We start from the raw sequence: 19,961 nt of genomic DNA, 5'->3' as shown, positions 1-19,961 counted from the left end.
ACACACACACACACACATACTTGCGTCTTTGCACCTTTTTTATACGGTATTTGCTGGCCATGTTTCGAAACAGGTCAACCAATGAAGGTGGCCAAATGTTTCAGTGTGGTATTTGCGGTTGTTTTGAACTTATGAACTGTGCACCTGTGCTCAGCTCATCTCTTCTCTATGCGGCTAATTGTGGTCAATTTGCTAGATTCAAAAATGCTCGAGTCAGCTTAAAAATTTATTTGGTTGCAGAGCATAGTAACCACAAGTCTGTATCTATCTTTACAGAGTTTCCTTTTCAGTTTATAAAGCTTCCTAGCTAGATTATGCTTATGCTTGCAGGATTCAACTGTACTCGCTTCTTACAACTTCCGGAAGATTGCCGGAAGGTTGAGGCCTAACAGTGCTTAGGCTGACACTACTTGAAAAGACTTATGCACATTAATCACAGGGATCACTTCCTTACCCCATCAAAGTTGGGAGAGCCAGCATGCATGGGCACTAAAGTCTTAGGCCTGACTAAATCTTCTCAACGAGAGGAAGAGGCATGTGAGGTCATGGATCTGATGGTGGTGAAGATGCAGAATAGACCGTTCCTGGTGCCTCCATTCACTGCGGGAACCCAGGGAGTACCAATAGTGATACAGCCGCAGAGTGAGCCGACAGCCACGGTAACCAGAGAGGCTCCAGCTCTTTCCATGGACTCTCTTCATTCTTCAGGGTGGACGGAGAAATATGTCTTCCCAGAAGACGTCTTTGCTCTCTCTGTCCAAGTTCACCAGTCTATGGGGTCCATCTATATTCAGGGATGTTGTTACAACGGAGGAGGAGTCTATCTCAAGGAGATGGAGTTATTCTCCCATTCTCCCTGCTAGTCTTGAAGCACAACCATCATTACTGTTGGAGCCACTCGTGATCAGGGATCTGGCCTCCTCTTCCAATGAGTCAGAGGCTCTGTAGGAGACTCTGCGGCACTGAGGAGAGGCGGCCCCAGACAGAACCCCTAGAAGTTCAGGGTTCTGATCTTCCACAAGACCTGATTGGCCAAGAGACAGGCGGTACCCTCTTCCATGGGGTTCCCCTCCGCTGATGGATCTATCTATTGGAGATACTGGGACCGTAGGAGCCCTACCCCAGATACCTAGGATCTGTGCATAAGTCCTTCTTGCTATCACCCAGCTATATGCAACTGGCCCTGTCAGAGTATTCGGAGGAGTAAGGTGAGCCAGATCTGATGGTTCCAAGAGCAATCTCGTCATTGTCATTGGGTGAGGTGGTCACCCCATCTTCTCCGTCTCCCCGGATGATTTTAAACAATACCGAGAGGTCATGCACAGGGTAGTGGCAGAGCTATAAATCCAGCTGGAGGAAATTCAGGAGCCTCAGCACAGCTTACTAGACGTTCTGCAGCCCTCTGGTCCGAGCAGAGTGGCCCTCCCCATTAATGAGGTCATCATGGAACTAGCAAATATGGTTTGGCACACCCTTACTACTTGTGCTCCCACCTCCGAGAAGGCTGAGAAGCACTACTTTGTCCCATCCAAAGGGCGAGAGTTCTTCTTTTCTCACTATCCACCAAACTCCCTGTGGGGGCGGAGGGGGGAGGGGGAGAAGCATGCAGCCACAGAGTGGTCCAGGCATCAGCACCCAAAGGCTCCTTCCTCTGATAAGGGACATAAGAGACTCGACCTTTTCGGAAGAAAGGTATTCTGTTCCATCTCTCTCCAGTTCAGGATCTCTAATTATTAGGCCCCCTTGGCCAAACATGATTTTATCAATTATGCTAGATTTCTAGAGTTTAAGGACAAGCTCTCTGAGGAGAATAGAGCCTGCTTTCAGGCCCTAGTGGATGAGGGCAAATTGGTGGCCAAAATTTCACTCTAAGCTGTGGTGGACGTGGCAGATACCACATCCAGGGGGATGGCTATGGCCATTGTCATGAGGACAGAACCGTGGTTACCATCCATGAGGCTTGTGAGGAATCCATCAGCCTTGCTACCCACCACCATCAGAACTGGTTTGACAATGAGAACATTGTGATCACAGCCCTTTTTAACCCGAAGAGAAAAGCTTTCTGTGACTGGCAAAACCATGCATCATCCTGTCAGAAACAGAGCTCTTTCCATCAGCTAAGAGCTGATGAAAAAAAGAAAAAAAAAAAAAAAAAAAAAAAAAAAAAAATGGTGGGAGGACAAAGCAAAAGAAATCCAAGCATTCTCTGACAGACATATGTGGAACTTCTTTTGTGAGACAAAGACCCTGTATGAACCAACCTCATGTGGCCTCATACCTTTGAGATCCAAAAATGTTAATATCCTTCTTAAAAATAACGAATCCATCAAAGAGTGCTGGAAAGAACACTACCAAAAGCTTCTAAATCGAGAATCGACTGTGATTGATGACACCATTGACTCCATCCCTCAGCACCCAATTTGGAAACTCTTGCCAACCCACCAACACCTGAGGAGGTCCTCAAAGCAATTAAGCAAATAAAGAACAATAAAACACCAGGTCCTGATGGCATACCAGCTGAAGTACTGAAAGTGTGGGGGGAAACACTGACTAACAAGCTTCATTTGCTGCTCCTCAAAATCTGGCACACTGAAGAAATCCCTGCTGATTTACATAGCACTAACGTTAACATTTTCAAAAAGGGAGATAGGGCTGACTGTGGCAACTATCGAGACATTTCCCTTCTCTCCATCGCAGGGAAGATTCTTGCTAGAATTTTACTGAATCACCTGCTCCCTCTTGCAGAGGAAGTACTTCCAGAGTCCCAGTGTGGCTTCAGACCATCGCGAGGCACCATCGAAATGATTTTCTCAGCCAGGCAGATCCAGGAAAGATGTCAAGAACAACACCAGGAGCTAATTATGGCCTTTATTGATCTGACCAAAGCCTTTGACTCTGTCAACTGTGAGGCTATGTGGAAAATCATGTCAAAACTTAGCCGCCCAAGAAAATTTATCACCATTGTAAGACTCCTCCTTGACCAGGTGACTGTGTCCATCCTGTGCAGTGATTCTAACTGTGAGCCCTTTCTCATCTGAACTGGTGTAAAACAAGGTTGTGTACTGGCACCCACCCTTTTCTCCATTTTCTTAGCAGCTATGAAAACGTTAACCCAGGACCATCTACCACATGGTATTGGCATCCAATATCAGACTGATGGCAACCTCTTCAACCTTTATCGTCTCCATGCCAGAACTAAAGTAATATCGTCAACAGTTACCGAACTCCAGTACGTAGATGATTGTGTTGTACTTGCACACTCAAAGGAGGATCTACAAACAGTCCTTAATTGCTTCTCTGAAGCTTACAAAAGCCTAGGGCTAACTCTGAACATCAGCAAAACAAAAGTTCTCCACCAGTCAGCTCCTGGTCAATTATCAGATGCAGCAAGGAAGATCTACATTGACAGAGAAGAAGTGGAAAATGTAGAATACTTTGCCTATCTTGGCAACCATCTCTCACAGAGGGCAGACATAGACCTTGAGATTCAGCACAGAATCCGCTGTGCCAGCCTTACCTTTGGCAGACTGTCTCACCAGGTGTTCAACAATCATGACATCAGAACACACACTAGACTTTTAGTTTATAAAGCGATGGTAATCCCAACTCTCCTCTATGGCTGTGAGAATTGGATGACCTATAGAAAACACCTGAAAGACCTGGAACACCAGCACTTTATTAGGAAGATCCTCAACATAAAGTGGGAGGATCACCACACTAATGTCAGTGTCCTCACAGAGGTCAACATCTTTTGTGTTGAGGCCCTGATTATCAGGCACCAACTGAGGTGGAGCAGGCACTGTGTGTGCATGCCTGATGTACACTAACCAAAACAATTGCTGTACGCCCAGCTCACCAAAGGAGAAAGGAAAGGGGGAAGCCAAAAGAAAAACTTCAAAGACATCCTGAAGATAAATGTTAATACCCTTCTTAAAGATAATGAATCCATCAAAGAGTGCTGGAAGGAACACTACCAAAAGTAACACACACTGGGAGACAGTAGCCCAGGATAGGGCTAACTGTCGAAGACTTGTCAGAGAAGGAACGTCCACTTTTGAGGAAAATCGTCTTGCCCTGGTAGCAGAAAAATGCCATAAAATAAAGGACAGACAACTGTCACGCAGCGATCATAGCCCAACCCTGACTTCCAACACCACCTGCAACACCTACCAATGGGTCTGCGGCTCAAGGATCGGACTCCTCAGTCACCAAAGGACCCCTAAAAAATAAAACCTATGAAAGAGATCATCCTTGACCTCGAGGGATCAACGACGACAACAATCCTCAGGTTTCCCTAGAGAGAGGCAGAGTTCCATCCAAGATCTGCCCTTTGACACTGTTAACCTGTTCCATGAGAAAATGGATGAAGTCTCTCCATTCTCTCAAAGACACAAGAATAATTCTTCACCAGCTGGGTGTTTATACCCCTGTCCTCAAGAGGAAGCATCATAAATAGGGATATAGGGCAAGACCTACCTCTTCAGCCCTTTTATCATCAGTGTTCTCAGGAGCCACATTGCAAGAGATTGAGGGTGTATAGACGCAGGAACCCACCCTCTGCAACATCCACCACCATGTCATATTCTAACCCCTGGCGAAGAGTTTGTTTCATCCACATCCCTTTATTGCTGCTTCTTCATTCCCCTATTCATATGTTTGAAGGCTGCTTTACCCAATTTGTCAAAAACTGGAGGGCCCTAGCTACAGACAAATGGGTATTAGAGAGTACCCATGGGGGCTGTCTAAACAAGTTTCTGACTACTCCTTCTCCAAACCCCTTTCCTGATTGCTCTTCAGAGACCACTCTTATGAGGAGATTTTATGACAGGAGGTGTGAACTCTCTGCTCCTCATGGGAGCCATAGAAAAGGTTCCACCTCAACACCCTGGAAAGGGAGTCTGTGCTCCTTACTTCTTGATCTATGTCAGTTAAACCAGCTTATCAAAAAAATAAAATTCCACGTGATACCCTTGGCATCAGTAATTCTCTTGTTAGAGAATGGCACATGGTTCATGGCTCTCAACATGAAAGATGCATATTTTCATATAGATAGCCATTCAGCCCACAGGCGGTTCCACAGGTTCTTCTTAGACCAAAACCATTACCAATTCAGAGTCCTCCCCTTCGGTCTGTTCACAGCACCCAGGGTTTTTTCAGTGGTGGCTGCTGGGACAAGAAGAGGATTTACAGTTTTCCCATACCTCAGTGACTGGCTTCTCACAGGAAACTCCTATAAGGAGGTCCACATTGTGACCCATATTCTGCTCAACCTTTTGCGTTTCCAAGGTATCTATGTCAATCATGAAAAATCCACATTTGGACAAATTCACATACTTCTGGGGGAATTCTGCGTATGCGCAGAATTTGTCCCCCACAGATTTCTTTGCTTCCCCGCAGAAAAATGACTTTCTGGTGGGAAGCACAGGGAAGGCACAAGAGCAGTCATGCAACCCTTCCCAGCAGTATGTTTCGGGTGCCAGGGCAGCCAGCAGAGACGTAAATCACTGTGGGGAGGAGGTGGGACTGGAGAAGACCCGGCTGGTGGCTCCAACATGCGCCATGCTCAGCTGCTAGTCCCGGCTGGGCTGGGGAGGACGGGACGTCCTCTTCCCTTGCTTGGCATCTGGGGCTGGGTCAGACCCACCCCCAGATTTTTCCCCCGGCTGCAGGAAGCTCTGCAAACTGTCCCTCTCCACCCACTTCCTGCACCCATCACTCCTGAGCTGCACAGGGAGGGATCCCTTTACAGGGAGCTGCACCCCCATCTGCCCAACCCCCATGCATCCAGACCTCCTCAAACCCAGACCCTCCTGCTGAGCCTCACTCCCCCCGCCCCCCGCACTCAGAAGTCCTCCCTGATGAGCCCCACTCACAGGTGAGCAGGAAGCTTCCCTGGTACTTCTTTAGAGCAGGGGTTCTCAAACGTCATTGCACTGCGGCCCCCTTCTGTCAACAAAAATTACTTCACGACCCCAGGAGGGGGGACCAAAGCCTGAGCCTGCCCAAACCCCACTTCCCTGGGTGGGGGGGACGAAAGCCCAAACCCCACCACTTCAGGCAGGAGGGCCAAAGCTGAAGCTCAAGGGCTTCAGCCCCAGGCAGGGGGCCTGCAACTTGAGTCCTGCTGCCCAGGGCTGAACCCCTCGGGTTTTGGCTTCAGCCCTGGGTAGTGGGGCTTGGGCTTCAGCCCTGGGCCACAGCAAGTCTAAGCCAGCCCTGATGACCCCATTCAAAGGGGGTCGGAACCCACTTTGGGGTCCCGATCCACAGTTTGAGAACCGCTGCTCTAGAGCAACCCTGAGCAAAGACTTGTTGAGAGATGCCCTCCTGATGTTGTGGAAGGGTGCCTGGGGTATGCTTTCCTTCCAGTTCTTTTGATACCATAGGTTTTACAGAAGATCCACCAAGACAGAGCTTAAGTCATCCTCATCACACCCAACTGGCTGAGACAGTTCTGGTTCATGGGTCTGTTCAAGCTTTCATTGTAACCTCCCATGAACATCCCACCCTTCAAACCCAACACAGGGGCTAGGTCATCCACCCAATCCGGGCCACTGCAACTCAGAGCCTGGTATTTGGATGGCGTAAAAGACAGAAAGCTCATGTTCCAAGAGGGTTGCAATTCATCCTTGATCGAAGTAGAAAAGACTCTACAAGAAGCTGTTACTCAGCTAAATGGAATTGGGCTCCACTTAGGCTCATCAACGCAGTGTGTCTCCAGACTCCACTGGAATCCTGATATCTTAGAGTATCTTACTTGCCTTTAGGTCTTCGGGTCTTGCGTTCAGTTCCCTGCAGGGGCATCTAGCAGCCGTAGGTGCTTTCCATCCTCCAGTGGATAACCGTATCTCTCACAAATCCTGTCACAGTTAGATTTTTGAAGGGGATTCTCAGATCCTTTCCACCAGTGATGAAGTCCACACCTCTGTGTGACCTCGATTTTGTTCTTTAGTCTCTCACTAAGTCTCCCTTTGAGCAGCTGGCCATGTGCTCAATGTCCATGAAGGTAGCTGTAATGTCGGCCAGAAGAGCCAGAGAGCTGGGAGTGCTTATGGTGGACCCACCATATTCTACCTTCTATAAAGAAAAGCTCTTGCTATGCTCCTACTCCAGATTCATACCCAGAGTAGTTTCCAAGTTTTGTACAAATCAGGCCATCCACTTACCTGTATCTTTTTCTAAACCACATGCCTCAGAAGAGGAGAGAAGACCACATTCTCTGAATGTCTGGAGGGCTTTGGTCTTTTATCTGTAAAGAACAAAGGATGGTAGAAAGACACCTAAATTATTTGTTTCCATAGCAGAGCAATCGAGGTCAACCTATATTGGCACATTCCTCTCTCCCCGCCCCTAGAAGGGGTAAAGGCTCATTTCCCCAAGGGGCAAGCTACTTTAGCTGCATCTCTGAGAGACGTACCCATACTAGAGATATGTAGGGCAGCTACTTGGAGCTCTTCGCACACCTTCACAAGACATTACACCTTGGTACAGTCATCAGCTGCAATTATGATTATCGGGACAGCAGTACTACGGTCAATTACTTCTGCGTCCTCGCACCCACCACTTGTTTGACTACTGCTTGTTAATCTCCCACATGTAGTATTCACATAGGGACCATCATTTGAAGAAGAAATGGAAGTTACTTACCTGTAACTGGAGGTTCTTCGAGATGTGTGGTCCCTATCTGTATTCCAGTACCCCCCCCCTCCATTCCCTCTGCTGTGGATTGATTACACTGTGGTAAGAATAGGAATCTGGAGAGGCATTGGCTTGCACCACCCTTTATGCACTTGGTTGGCAGCTCGAGGAGAGCTACGGTGCATGCGTGAGCCAGTGGACACTGCTTACAACTAATTCCAGACTCAGGTGCATGGTGAGCATGCATATCCCACTTGTGGAATACAGATAGGGACCCCGCATCTTGAAGAACCTCCAGTTATATAGGTAAATAACCTCTGTCTTTTGGACTTATGAATTTGTAATATACTGTGATACTGGTGTCTGCTTCCAAAGGCTCAGGTTTCTAAGACTGGGAAAGCACAGAGCAAATACTTCAGAGAGCTCTTGAGTGGAAAAAAGATGCTTATTTTTAAAAGCTTGTTGAAAATGACTGATTTGTTTTCCAGTTCTGTTACTTATATGTTGGAATGTTTTTCCTTATTTTGTTTTTAGGACTGAAACTCTATACTCATACTTTTAGGGTTCTCCAAAGTGCCGGGTTATCTTATTGTATATAGTTTGTGTTCCTCTACTTAGGTACAAGAAAGTAAATTCAGGTCTGAGTTTCTGTAATATGAATTTTCTCACTTTGGGGATTTTTGTCCCTTAACATTAGTGAATTTTACTTTATTTTTGTGATTTAATTGTGATGTGACACTTAGTGCCGCTTCTTTTCATTTAGCAAAGTGAAGTTTACTGTTTCCAAAGCATAAAAATGAATAGCTTATTCCCTAAAATGGGAATGATAATATGTATCCGGCTTTTTAAAGTGCTCTGAGATGCTTGGATGAAAAGGACTAGAAATGTAAATTGACATTAAATTGATGATAAAATATAGTCCTAATGATAATAGCTAAGTCTGCAAGAAGATTGAGGTACCATAGATTCTATTCTAATGGGGATAAGGATTTGGTTTCTGGTTTTCTTACTGGTTTCTGGAATTTTATGGAAAAATATGGAATTGTAGTAGCAGATTATCAAACCCATAATTTCTCAGGAGGATAGAAGTGGTGTGGTGATGCACCAAAATGCAGTTTTGGAACACAAAACATGACTCATCACTGCCATTTGAATACTGTACAATCAACTTGAAGGCAATATCTAACTTCCTATGATATGTTTATTATTTTTCTTTTGAAAGGCCAGAACTGGAATAAAATGAGATCTATAAAAACATTCAATATTGTATTCTTAATTTTAATTTTGTACATATTTAGAATTCATTTGCATGTCGTAGAACACCTGAAACTGACTTACTATGATGAGCATAACTCCCTTGCCTGTATTTTATTGTATTTAATTGCTAACTTGTCAAATGAACTAAGTCCTTAAAAGAGGAGTTGCCCTGTTTTACGTTCAGTGTACTCCGAAACTTACTGCCTGGATACTTGTATCACTATTATAATACACATTGCTACTTTCTCATTGGTTGGTGGTCATTCTGTATTCCCAAACGTTAAGCTCACTTTATTTGTACAAATTAGTAACTACTTTTTTCATTAGCGTTGTCTTATGAATAGACCTGGGAGAAACCCATTAAAGTTGCATTAAACTTCCTATAGAACAGTTATAAATGTAGATTCTAGCTGTGATTCAGATAAAACTCAAATTTTGATTTAATTTTAAATTGTTAATTGATAAGAAAAAGGTAATATAGCGTCTTCCTTACAGGAATACAAATATTGTTAGGCAGATTTCTGCACACTTTTGCATCGTAGGTCATACAAATAAGTATACAATCACAGAACTGCTTTGCTTAAGTGTAATTCCATAGCAACAGAGGTAAAAAACATAATAATATGGTTTACCTTTAATTTGATTAATCAGTTGATACTCCAAATGAACCATATATAACAATTAAATGTGACTGAATAACATAATTTTGGAGGGCGTTAAAATAGTAGGGCTGTCAAGCGAGTAAAAAAATCACGATTAATCGCAAGATTAAAAAAATTAATCGTGATTAATTGCACAATTAAAAAAATAATAGAATACCATTTATTTAAATATTTTGGATGTTTTCTACATTTTCAAATGTATTGATTTCAATATATCAAGTGCATAGTGCTCACTTTATATTTATTTTTGACTACAAGTATTTCCACTGTAAAAAACAAAAGAAATAGTATTTTTCAATTCACCTAATACAAGTACTGTAGTGCAATCTCTTTATCATGAAAGTTGAACTTACAAATATAGAATTATATACAAAAACACTGCATTCAAAAATAAAACAATGTAAAATTTTAGAGCCTGCAAGTATCTGGCAAATAAATACCTTGCAATGCTGGCTTCAAAAGTGCCCTGCAAATGCCTGTTCTCACTTTCTGGTGACGTAAATAAGAAGAGGGCAGCATTATCTCCTGTAAATGTAAACAAACTTGTTTGTCTTAACGATTGGCTGAACAAGAAGTAGGACTGAGTGAACTTGTAGGCTCTGAAGTTTTACTTTGTTTTGTTTTTGAGTGCAGTTATGTAGCAAAAAAAATCTCCATTTGTAAGTTGCACTTTCATGACAGAGATTGCATTGCAGTACTTGTATGAAGTGAATTGAAAAATACTATTTCTTTTGTTTATCATTTTTACAGTGCAAATATTTGTAATAAAAAATAATATACACATTGATTTCAATTACAACACAGAATACAATGTATATGAAAATGTAGAAAAACATCCAAAATATTTAATAAATTTCAATTGGTACGCTATTGTTTAACAGTGCAGTTAAAACTGTGATCAATTAAAACTGTGATTAATCACGATTAATTATTTTTAATCGCAATTAATTTTTTGGAGTTAATCGCATGAGATAACTGCGATTAATCGACAGCCCTATAAAATTGTTATACAATTAACCAAAAGACTACTTAGAACTTATCCTACTGGCTTTGTTTGGCTGTAATGATTGTGAAATCGCTTTCCCTAAAATGTGCAGGCTGTTGGAATCCAGGTCTTGAATAGAGGTTCAAGTGACCCCAATTGGAATGACGTTACTGTGGTACAGCAGTATTTCCAAATCCTACCTAAAACATAACCTTATGGATACCTAAATCAGCGATTCTCAAACAGGGGCCTGGGGTCCTCGGGGCGAGGAGGGGGCGCAAGTTGGTTTCAGAGAGTCTGCCAAAATAAACCAGAGAGCAGGGCCAGCGTTAGACTCACTCTCACTAGGGTCCAGGGCAGAAAACCGAAGCCAGAGCCCTGCCACCCAGGGCTCAAGCCAAAACCCGAGCAACTTAGCTTTGTGGGGCCCTGGCCAATTGCCCTGCTTGCTACCCTTGAACATCAACCCTGGCTTTAAATCTACTGGATATGCAGAAAAACAGTTGTTGTGGCACAGGTGGGCTCTGGAATTTTTATTGTATGTTGGGTGGGACCTCAGAAAGAAAAAGATTGAAAATCCCTGAAAATAATGGAAAAACCTTAACTGACTCAATCAGTGGCAGTATAACTGAACATTGTCAGCTTGGGATGGATACTCTCTCCTTCTCCACGCCAAAAAATTTATTCAACCACTCTATCATTCTCCAAAAGCATTTTGCAGTCCAGATTCAGACCTTGGGGGATGGCTCAGCTTCTAAAAATAGAAATACAGCACTGTAGAACTCTTCTGCTGTATGCGCTGAAATCTTGTAAGCGTGATCCAGCTATATTGGCCCCAGTCAGCTGTTTCTGTCTATAGCTACAGGGTAGCGTTCCTCAATGTTCCTCCTTACTCTCCTGTAAATTTTCTTGATTTCGTTCTGTTCTTATCGTGTTTTGGCTTTTCTGCTCTTCTCTGCTGCCTCCAAGATCCATTTTGGGGAGCTTTGGCCAATATAGAGCATGGAAGTTATGGGGCATTGAGTGGCCTACTCTAAACTGTCTGCTTTGGTGATAATGCACCTCTCAGCTGGATCTGAACTACTTGCCCTATACAATCCCCACTTCCATAGTTTAACCCACACCAGGGCCGGCTCCAGGCACCAGCACAGCAAGCAGGTGCTTGGGGCGGCCAACGGAAAGGGACGGCACGTCCGGTTCTTCGGCAGCAATTCGGCGGTGGATCCCTCAGTCCCTCTCGGAGGGAAGGACCTGCCGCTGAATTGCTGCTGAAGAATGAAGCGGCGGCAGTAGAGCTGCCACCGAAGTGCTGCCGATCGCAGCTTTTTTTTTTTTTTTTTTCCTCTTTTTGGGGCGGCAAAAACGCTGGAGCCGGGCCTGACCCACACACCTCCTGGGTGTGGTGCTCTGTCCCCTCTAGTGGCACCGAGACCACTTAGATATTGATGAGTCTGCTATAGCCTTAGCTAAGGGCCATGTAGCTTTTGACTCATGCAGTAAAGGCTCATGCATTTAGCTCGGGTGGGCAAACTTTTTGGCCCGAGGGCCACATCTGGGTATGGAAATTGTATGGCGGGCCATGAATGCTCATGAAATTGGGGTTTGGGGTGTAGGAGGGGCTGAGGGCTCTGGCTGGGGGTGCAGGCTCTGGGGTGGGGCCAGAAATGAGGAGTTCAGGGTGAGGGAGGGAGGGGGTTCCAGGCTGGGGCAGGGGATTGAGGTGCGAAGGGGGGGTGAGGGCTCTGGCTGGGGGTACAGGCTCTGGGGTGGGGCTGGGGATGAGGGGTTGGGGGTGCAGGTGGGTGCTCTGGGCTGGGAACAAGGGGTTTGGAGGGTGGGAGGGGGATCAGGGCAGGGGGTTGGGTTGTGGGAGGGGGTCAGGGGTACAGGCTCCAGGTGGCGCTTACCTCAAGCAGCCTCTGGAAGCAGTGGCATGTCCCCGCTCCGGCTCCTATGCAGAGGCGCAGCTCGGCACGCTGCCCTGTCCGCAGGCACCACCCCTGCAGCTCCCATTGACCATGGTTCTTGGCCAATGGGAGCTGTGGAACCCCTTGACTGACCCTATGCATAGGAGCCGGAGGAGGGACATGCTGCTGCTTCCGGGAGCTGCGCGGAGCACAGCACATGTGGAGCGGGGCAAGCCCCCGGCTGGAGTGCTGGAGTGGCGCAAGCCCTGGACCCCACGCCCAGGCAGGAGCTCGAGGGCTGGATTAAAACATCTGAAGGGCCAATTGTGGCCCCCAGGCCGTAGTTTGCCCACCCCGATTTAGCTCGAGGTCCCAGGTTCGATCCTGTCGACCGGGGTCTGTCGGTGTTACAATAGCTTATCATCATCACTATGGAGGAAGAAAAAGCAAAAAAGCCAACAAAGTTAGAAAATTAGCAACCTCCCCTCAGCAACAGTTATCCCCTGATTCCTTTTGTCTTACTTCTAATATATGCAGGCTATTTTCCCTTTTCCATTTAAATTCTGAGTTTGATTCTCTTCCCCTAAACTGGGGCATTCCTCTGGCAATCATGCCCTCTGCAATTTCAACTAGTTAGCCAAGGGAGCACTCTCTTCCTTCCTTCCTGTTCTTTCACCATCAACTTTTTTGAGGGTACTTGATGTCTTTTGTCACAGACTGCAAATCATCCAAGCTCTCCAACTATTCTAGGAGAAAACCAGAGTTTAGCACACTGAGCCAACAAAAATAGCTAAGAATGTGCATGTCGTACATGCACACTAAATCGGAGACTTCAACAAAGAAGATTTTTCCTTCTTTCTCTTTTGAAGAGGTTGAAGTTTCTTCTTTATCTTTTTGGTCCTCTTTGAATTGGTGGATTTTAAAAAAATCACTTTAAAATGAGTGCAGTGGTGATTAGGGACTACCATTCAGCAGTCACTAGAGATGTGTGTTGACTTATTCTGAAGAGAGTAGTTTCAGCAGGGTTTGTCATGAATTTCAGAAAAAAACATGGGAAGACAGAAGATGTTTTAGCTAATCCCCCTGAAGAGGATGATTGCATTTCTCAGTTAATAAAGACTCTTGTTCTTGTAGTCTGGGCTGCTGCTTCCAAAAATCTTGCCAATAAGCAAATAGAAAATTACTGGAAAAAGGATTATGAAGCTTTTGTAACAGACTTAAAGGATTCTGTAGTGATTGTTACCATAGTTCAGATATCTCCTTGATGAAACATTTTAAAAGGCTAGAGCCAATCTTGAACTGAACAAAATAAAGGGATGAAAGGAACAGTACTTTTGCAGTACTCTTTGTAATATCATTCGTTTCTCTTATTGGAGGTGTAACTTTGCTTTAGTTCCCAGAGAATTATTTAGCTTTGATACTGGACATTTTTCTGGGTCTTAAAGATTCATGAAGGCTCCCTTTGTTCTGAATAAAGCTGCTTTGAAAAAAATCAATAAAGATGCTTCAGATTTAAAGAAAGTGTGAATTGCACAAGATGCTAAACACATTCCACTTGTAAATACCTGGGTGTCTCCCAGTGGTAATGGAGACAGCCCATTGGTCCCACCAGGGCCAACAGGTATTTGTCATTTTTGGTTTTCTGTGTATTGGGAGCAGTCTTCCCCTAAAATGAGGTCCAAGAAGTGACAATGAAGGCTTGTCATCCCAAGAGGACTTCCTGTAAAAGACAACCATTGCTGTTTCTTCTAAGAATGGGACTGAACTATTACAGACAGATGGTCTCTATAGATTATACAGTCTACAGTACTGGTTTCCAGGGTTCCTCTATACTCCCCTCCATTCTTAAAAAAGTCCTCCCTTCCTTCCAGTTCAGCAAGGAGATGGTCTTTTTATTTTGAGCTACAGTTCAGAACCTTTAGGCACCTTGCAGCACTCTACTTTTTCCAATATTTCTGGGGCAAATGCTTTAGGTATTTTAATGTATAAAAAAAAACAGAAGGTTTTTGAGGGTACTAGATCTTTACCTTCTCAGCTGCTCAGTGAAAATCTCTCTTTTCCACAGACTCTTTTCTGCTCATTTGGGAAATTTCTACTCTGTACTGTAGATATAAAAGCATACCTTCCTACCCCTGTACTATCTCAATACAGTTACCTCTGTTTCATTGTTGGCCATATGCATCACTAGTATGTTGCTCTTTCTTTTCCGCTACCCACCCCATCATGTGTGTTTCATTCTTTCAGTCAGAAACAGTGCCCTTCTTTGTAAACCTATTGCTGTGTTTCACTTGGTGAACTTGCAAACAAAATTGCTCTCAAACAAATAACTTGAAGAGCCCTTTGCCATCAACATCTTTGCCACTGTGGGCTTTTGTGGCTGGTGAAATATGTTGCATAGATTCAGTGAAAGGAAATGGTCATCAGGCATATCTCCTTTGCTATAATCCTTTAACCTTGATGATCAGTTTAATAGTTAAACTATTCCTTCCTCTATATCTAGCCCATTTTGGTAGAATACAACAATGGAACCTGTAGGTTACTGAAATTTTCAAAGGAAAATTAAAAGTGACCTCCTCAGGTATGAAGTCTTCAAAATTTTCTACCATTCAAAGGCCATGGCTTCATAATGTTTGGGAGAAATATGGGCAATTGAATAGACTGGCTCAGCTGTCAAACTCCAGACCCTGGCTAGTGGGAACTCAAAATCAGTAGAAAATATTTTTTTAGATAGGTTTTGCTGAGGCATGATACCCATTAGTTTCAGTTATTAACAGGAAACTCCCAAGGAAGTCTTCAGGTGGTGGTTCTCTCCGAGCTCCTCCTCCTATTTTCCTTTGCTTTCCCTTTTATTCTTGACCTGTTTTTTGTTACATGATGATGTGACTCAAGTTTGGAAGCTGCACTCTGCCTGAGAATGGGGGACAGCACTGTCCTATTTGCCAGTTTCATATGAAAATATCAATGTACAAGCCGAGTTCCCTCCCTCTTCTCCATCTTTTGACTTTTTCTCTCTAAAGTTTTTCTTTTACTAAACTTTTTTTTAGAAGTATTTCCTACGGTCACATTACTTATCCAACGAATCACCAGTTTTAGTGTCTAGCAGAAGAGTTCTGCAGTGTTGCCTCTGCATCTTCTAGAACAGGGGTCGGCAACCTTTCAGAAGTAGTGTGCTGAGTCTTTCATTTATTCACTCTAATTTAAGGTTTTGCGTGCCAGTAATACATTTTAACATTTTTAGAAGGTCTCTTTCTATAAGTCTATAATATATAACTAAACTATTGTTGTATATAAAATAAATAAGGTTTTAAAGATGTTTAAGAAGCTTCATTTAAAATTAAATTAAAATGCAGAGCCCCCCGGACCGGTGGCCAGGACCCGGGCTGTGTGAGTGCCACGGAAAATCAGCTTGCGTGCCGCCTTTGGCACGCATGCCATAGGTTGGCTACCCCTGTTCTAGAGAGTGGAATGAACCACTCTGTTAGCTGAACATCTTGGAGAGTCTTATAATTTGACATTGTCTTTGTTAGCCTGAGAGGTGAGGATTACTGCATGGGTGGTGGTGAAGTTAGCTTTGCTTTTGCTGAAACCTTCTACTAGCAGTTTCACAAAGGATTTTCAGAGCTTTAAAAACATATACACCTCTACCCCGAAATAACGCGACCCGATATAACATGAATTCGGATATAACGTGGTAAAGCAGTGCTCCGGGGGGAAGGGGGCTGTGCTTTCCGGTGGATCAAAGCAAGTTCGAAATAACGCGGTAAGATTTTTTGGCTCCTGAGGACATCGTTATGTCGGGGTAGAGGTGTATAAGGAAAAAATAACTGAAAACATTTCATACCCCTCAAGACTGTGTGAATATATAAATACTTCATTATAATATACAGTGAGTGCTTGGATCTCCTCATCTTTGTAGTACTCACACATTGTACCTCTCAAGATACTAGTGTATTATTATATGTATAGCCAAACAGTAGTGTTTAAATGTATAAAATTTCTGCAAAACTATCCATCATACATAGTGTTGTAGGATGGATACTTTTAAATGTATTACTATTCACAACATTTTTGTATCTTCAGCTACAATGCTAATCTTAGTAAAGTGCATCCGAAGAAGTGGGTTGTAGCCCACGAAAGCTTATGCTCTAATAAATTTGTTAGTCTCTAAGGTGCCACAAGTACTCCTGTTCTTCTTAGTAAAGTGATTTGCTACTTGGTTTAATAATGTGTTTAATTTAGTACTATGAATAAATTAGTTGGAGAAGCAGACAGGGAGAGATGAAACAATTTCAACACAGTGGAATGGTGCAATTACAGGAATTTAAATAGCTACAGATTTTTCTTTAGTGCTCACAATTTTTTAAAATATAATCTTTGTCATCCCCATTAAATCCCTAGTTATGACTTACATGAAAACTACTTTCTTTGGAGAGAGGACTGTAATATACATTCAGGATTTCATTAATGGAAATATAGCAATTCTGAGAATGTTCTAATGTTTTAACATTGAATTAAACTTGAGACAAACATAATATTAAATTGATCTCCTATTTGTAAGAGCTAAAGGGATTTTTTAAAATTCAGGTGAATTCTCTTGTCTCAATGAATGAATTAATTACTTACAGTGATCAGCTTTCAATTGGTAAAACACAAATGCAGAAATCAACTAATATGTTAAACAATTAACACTATACTGTATTTCTTAAGTTGCAGTAGCAAATACCTAGAAACATACTGATGCTTTAAAATTTTAATACTGAGTTTTGGTATTTTAATAGGCTCTTGTGTAATGTTCAAACAGCTGAGCACAAGTTAAGTAAATGCTAGTGGGAAAATGTTCTGTTATTTAATACGAGAACAGATGGTAACTAGTTTATTTGCTAAAAGCTACAATTTCTCGAAGTTGAATCTTTTGAACTATACAAATATTCCTGCTTCATGTGTTAATTGAGGGACAAATCAACTTTTAACATTCTTGTTTCCTGTCACATTAAGATACATTTTTTTATCATAATCGTGTAGCCAAATGTTTTTAATTTCATCTGAATGCTTTTGGCCACATATGTTTAGGCAGGAAAGAGGTTGACAAAAAGCATGCAGTTGCATGTTTAACAAATCTTCAAACTTTGTTTTGAAACATCACCTCTAAAACAAAAAGCATTGAGTAGGTTTATCCTATGAATAACCCTACTCCATTAAGTACATGACTTTTTATCCCTTGCAGCTATGTTCAATTGCATTTTATCTCTGCTGCTCTTCCAGTCTTATTTCACTCTTGACCCTATTTCTAGGAGATGTGCGAGTAAGAAGTCGGGCAGGATTTGAAACAGAAAGAAGAGGTTCTCATCCATACATTGATTTCCGTATTTTTCACTGTAAGTATTTGAAAGCAGATAAATGACAAATACATGAAGGCTTCCATTAATTCTAACTTCTGGGCCTCTAAAAATTAATGCTATTAGCTGCTTATGTAACAAGAAACTATTCTTGAACTTTTCAGAAAAATCTTTCTACCACTTCATCCTTGTTATCCCAAAAATAGTACAGAAGAATCCCAATGCTCAATATTACTTTATATTCTGAAAAGTATAGTTTAAACTTATGAATACATCAAGACTAGACACAGGTTTTTGAATGAAATGAGGTATCATCTTGTGTCCAGCAATGGATGCACTTATTATTTGCTTGGAAGAGACAAGAAGAGTACTTTTCCAGCTTTTACAAAGAGTTAGATGGGTCTGGAAGTGGAGACCTTACACATAGGATGAAAATTGAAAAGATCTGCAGTAGGTTTCAGTGTCCCTGAAGAGATCTTAATCTTTTGAAAGGCTCCATTAATTTAGCACATGCAGATAATGCTGAAAAATGTGGGTGGGAGGGAATCAAACCTAAAATGAAACTTAAAGCAACATAAGAAAATAATGAGTTTTTAAACAATTTGTTTAATTGGAAATGTGTTAGGAAACATAATTAGTCTTTAAAAAAAAGTACTGTAAACTTCAGTCAGAATTTGACTCCCCCCCCCCTCCATTTTTCTTATGATTAAACATCCCAATACTATGGTACAAAAGCTGCAGTATCCACAGGATAGTCCAATGGTTAGGGCAGTGACATAGGATGTGGGAAACCTAGGTTCAGTTTGCTTTTCTGCCATGGACTTCCTGTGTGACCTTGGGCAAGCCATTTAGCCTCTCTACACCTCTGTTCTCCATGTGTAAAATGGGGATGATAATGATTCTCTAGCTCATAAGGGTATTGTGAGGATAATACGTTGAAAGATTATGAAACTTTTTGAGATCTACTGATGAAAACAGCTATATAAGAAATAGTCATTATTATTTATTTTTATACACTATAACATGAACATTCAGTAAATATGCAGGTAATTTAAATTGTAACTCTTTAAATATCACTAATAAATTAAATGTACAAATATGAAAGGTATTTAAAATGTCTTGTTACAAAGTATCCATGTACATTAGTGTCACAGATATCAGTACAGTTCTGTGAATATGGGAGAAGGTGGAAAAAAATCTTCTGTTGGCTCTAATTAAAATGTGGCTGTTATAATGACTTAAATGACAGTGGCAGAAAAAAAACCCCAAAACCTGTTCCAGTTATTCCCTCCATTGCACTAACTTATTTTTAAAGTAGGTGTAATTGATGGTCTAAAACCCTTAAAACTAGTTATTAAAGTTACACAAAACAAGTGAGAAAACAAAGTTTGAAGAGTATGAGGTACTGAATTCTCCAGTGAAGGGGAATTTAGATTTTGTCACAAAAGCATTCCTTTTAAAAATTGGTAATCCTCCCAATGTTCAGCAAAATAAGACATTGCAGAAATAATTTGCAATGTATTAATGTTAAGTTTTAAAATACATTTTATGAATGCAAGTCATTGACATTCTTCACGTTCTTATAGACAAATTGATACAAAGATGGTATAGTTTAAAAAAAGCCACCTCTGACTGGCATTGCTATCTAGATTTATGTACTGTGCTCATCACTGTGTCATCAGTCTAATATTTGTCTATCAGAGCTTCTGCTCACTCAGGCTGAGAACCCAACTTTTAGTAGCATTAAACTTGGTACCAAGAAATGTCTTGGCTACAACTTTTTCTTGAGCCAACTGTTGTGAGCTTTGTGTGTGCACAATTCCCCAGCCCTTTCGAGGAATGCAGGTGTGAGGCCAAAATGGGAAGCTGTACCTTGTTTCAGGCCCCTACCCCATGGAACAGTTTTTTTCCGTATAATTCCCCTGCAAATGGGTGGATTCCAGCCCGGTTTTTCTTCACTTGTAATCCTGCCATGTATCAATTGAAAGTAAATCCTCTTTCTTTCCTCTCTGCAGTCCTGTTCAGGGTTTTTTCCCCCTTAAGCCTCTTCAAGCAAAGATGCACTGTATCTTACCACCAATTCAGTCTCTGGGGGAGACTAGCTTTGACCTCTTCTTCTCAGCCCCCTCATTTTCTTTCTCTGGGATTCCAGGAGGATTTTGTAGGAAGAATATCT

The 19,961-nt window shown here is 42.3% G+C and overlaps 1 protein-coding gene across 5 annotated transcripts in view; it reads left to right on the top strand.

Moving 5' to 3' along the window:
• The window catches only part of PDE7A (phosphodiesterase 7A), a 129,972-nt gene that overhangs the window by 74,338 nt on the left and 35,673 nt on the right, over positions 1–19,961 (top strand). For 4 of the 5 annotated variants that reach the window (XM_026662346.2, XM_026662348.2, XM_026662343.2 and 1 more), the window contains exon 3: positions 17,741–17,824. The exons of the other annotated variant lie outside the window; for it this stretch is intronic. In XM_026662346.2, the coding sequence (XP_026518131.1) occupies positions 17,741–17,824 (84 nt within the window). The remainder of the gene's footprint in view (positions 1–17,740; positions 17,825–19,961) is intronic. 5 annotated transcript variants of the gene reach the window in all.

This window comes from Terrapene carolina, unplaced genomic scaffold (assembly GCF_002925995.2).
Source record: "Terrapene carolina triunguis isolate 2854851 unplaced genomic scaffold, T_m_triunguis-2.0 Scaffold58, whole genome shotgun sequence".
Classification (NCBI taxonomy): Eukaryota; Metazoa; Chordata; order Testudines; family Emydidae; genus Terrapene; species Terrapene triunguis.
This window is presented reverse-complemented; position numbering and strand designations above follow the sequence as displayed.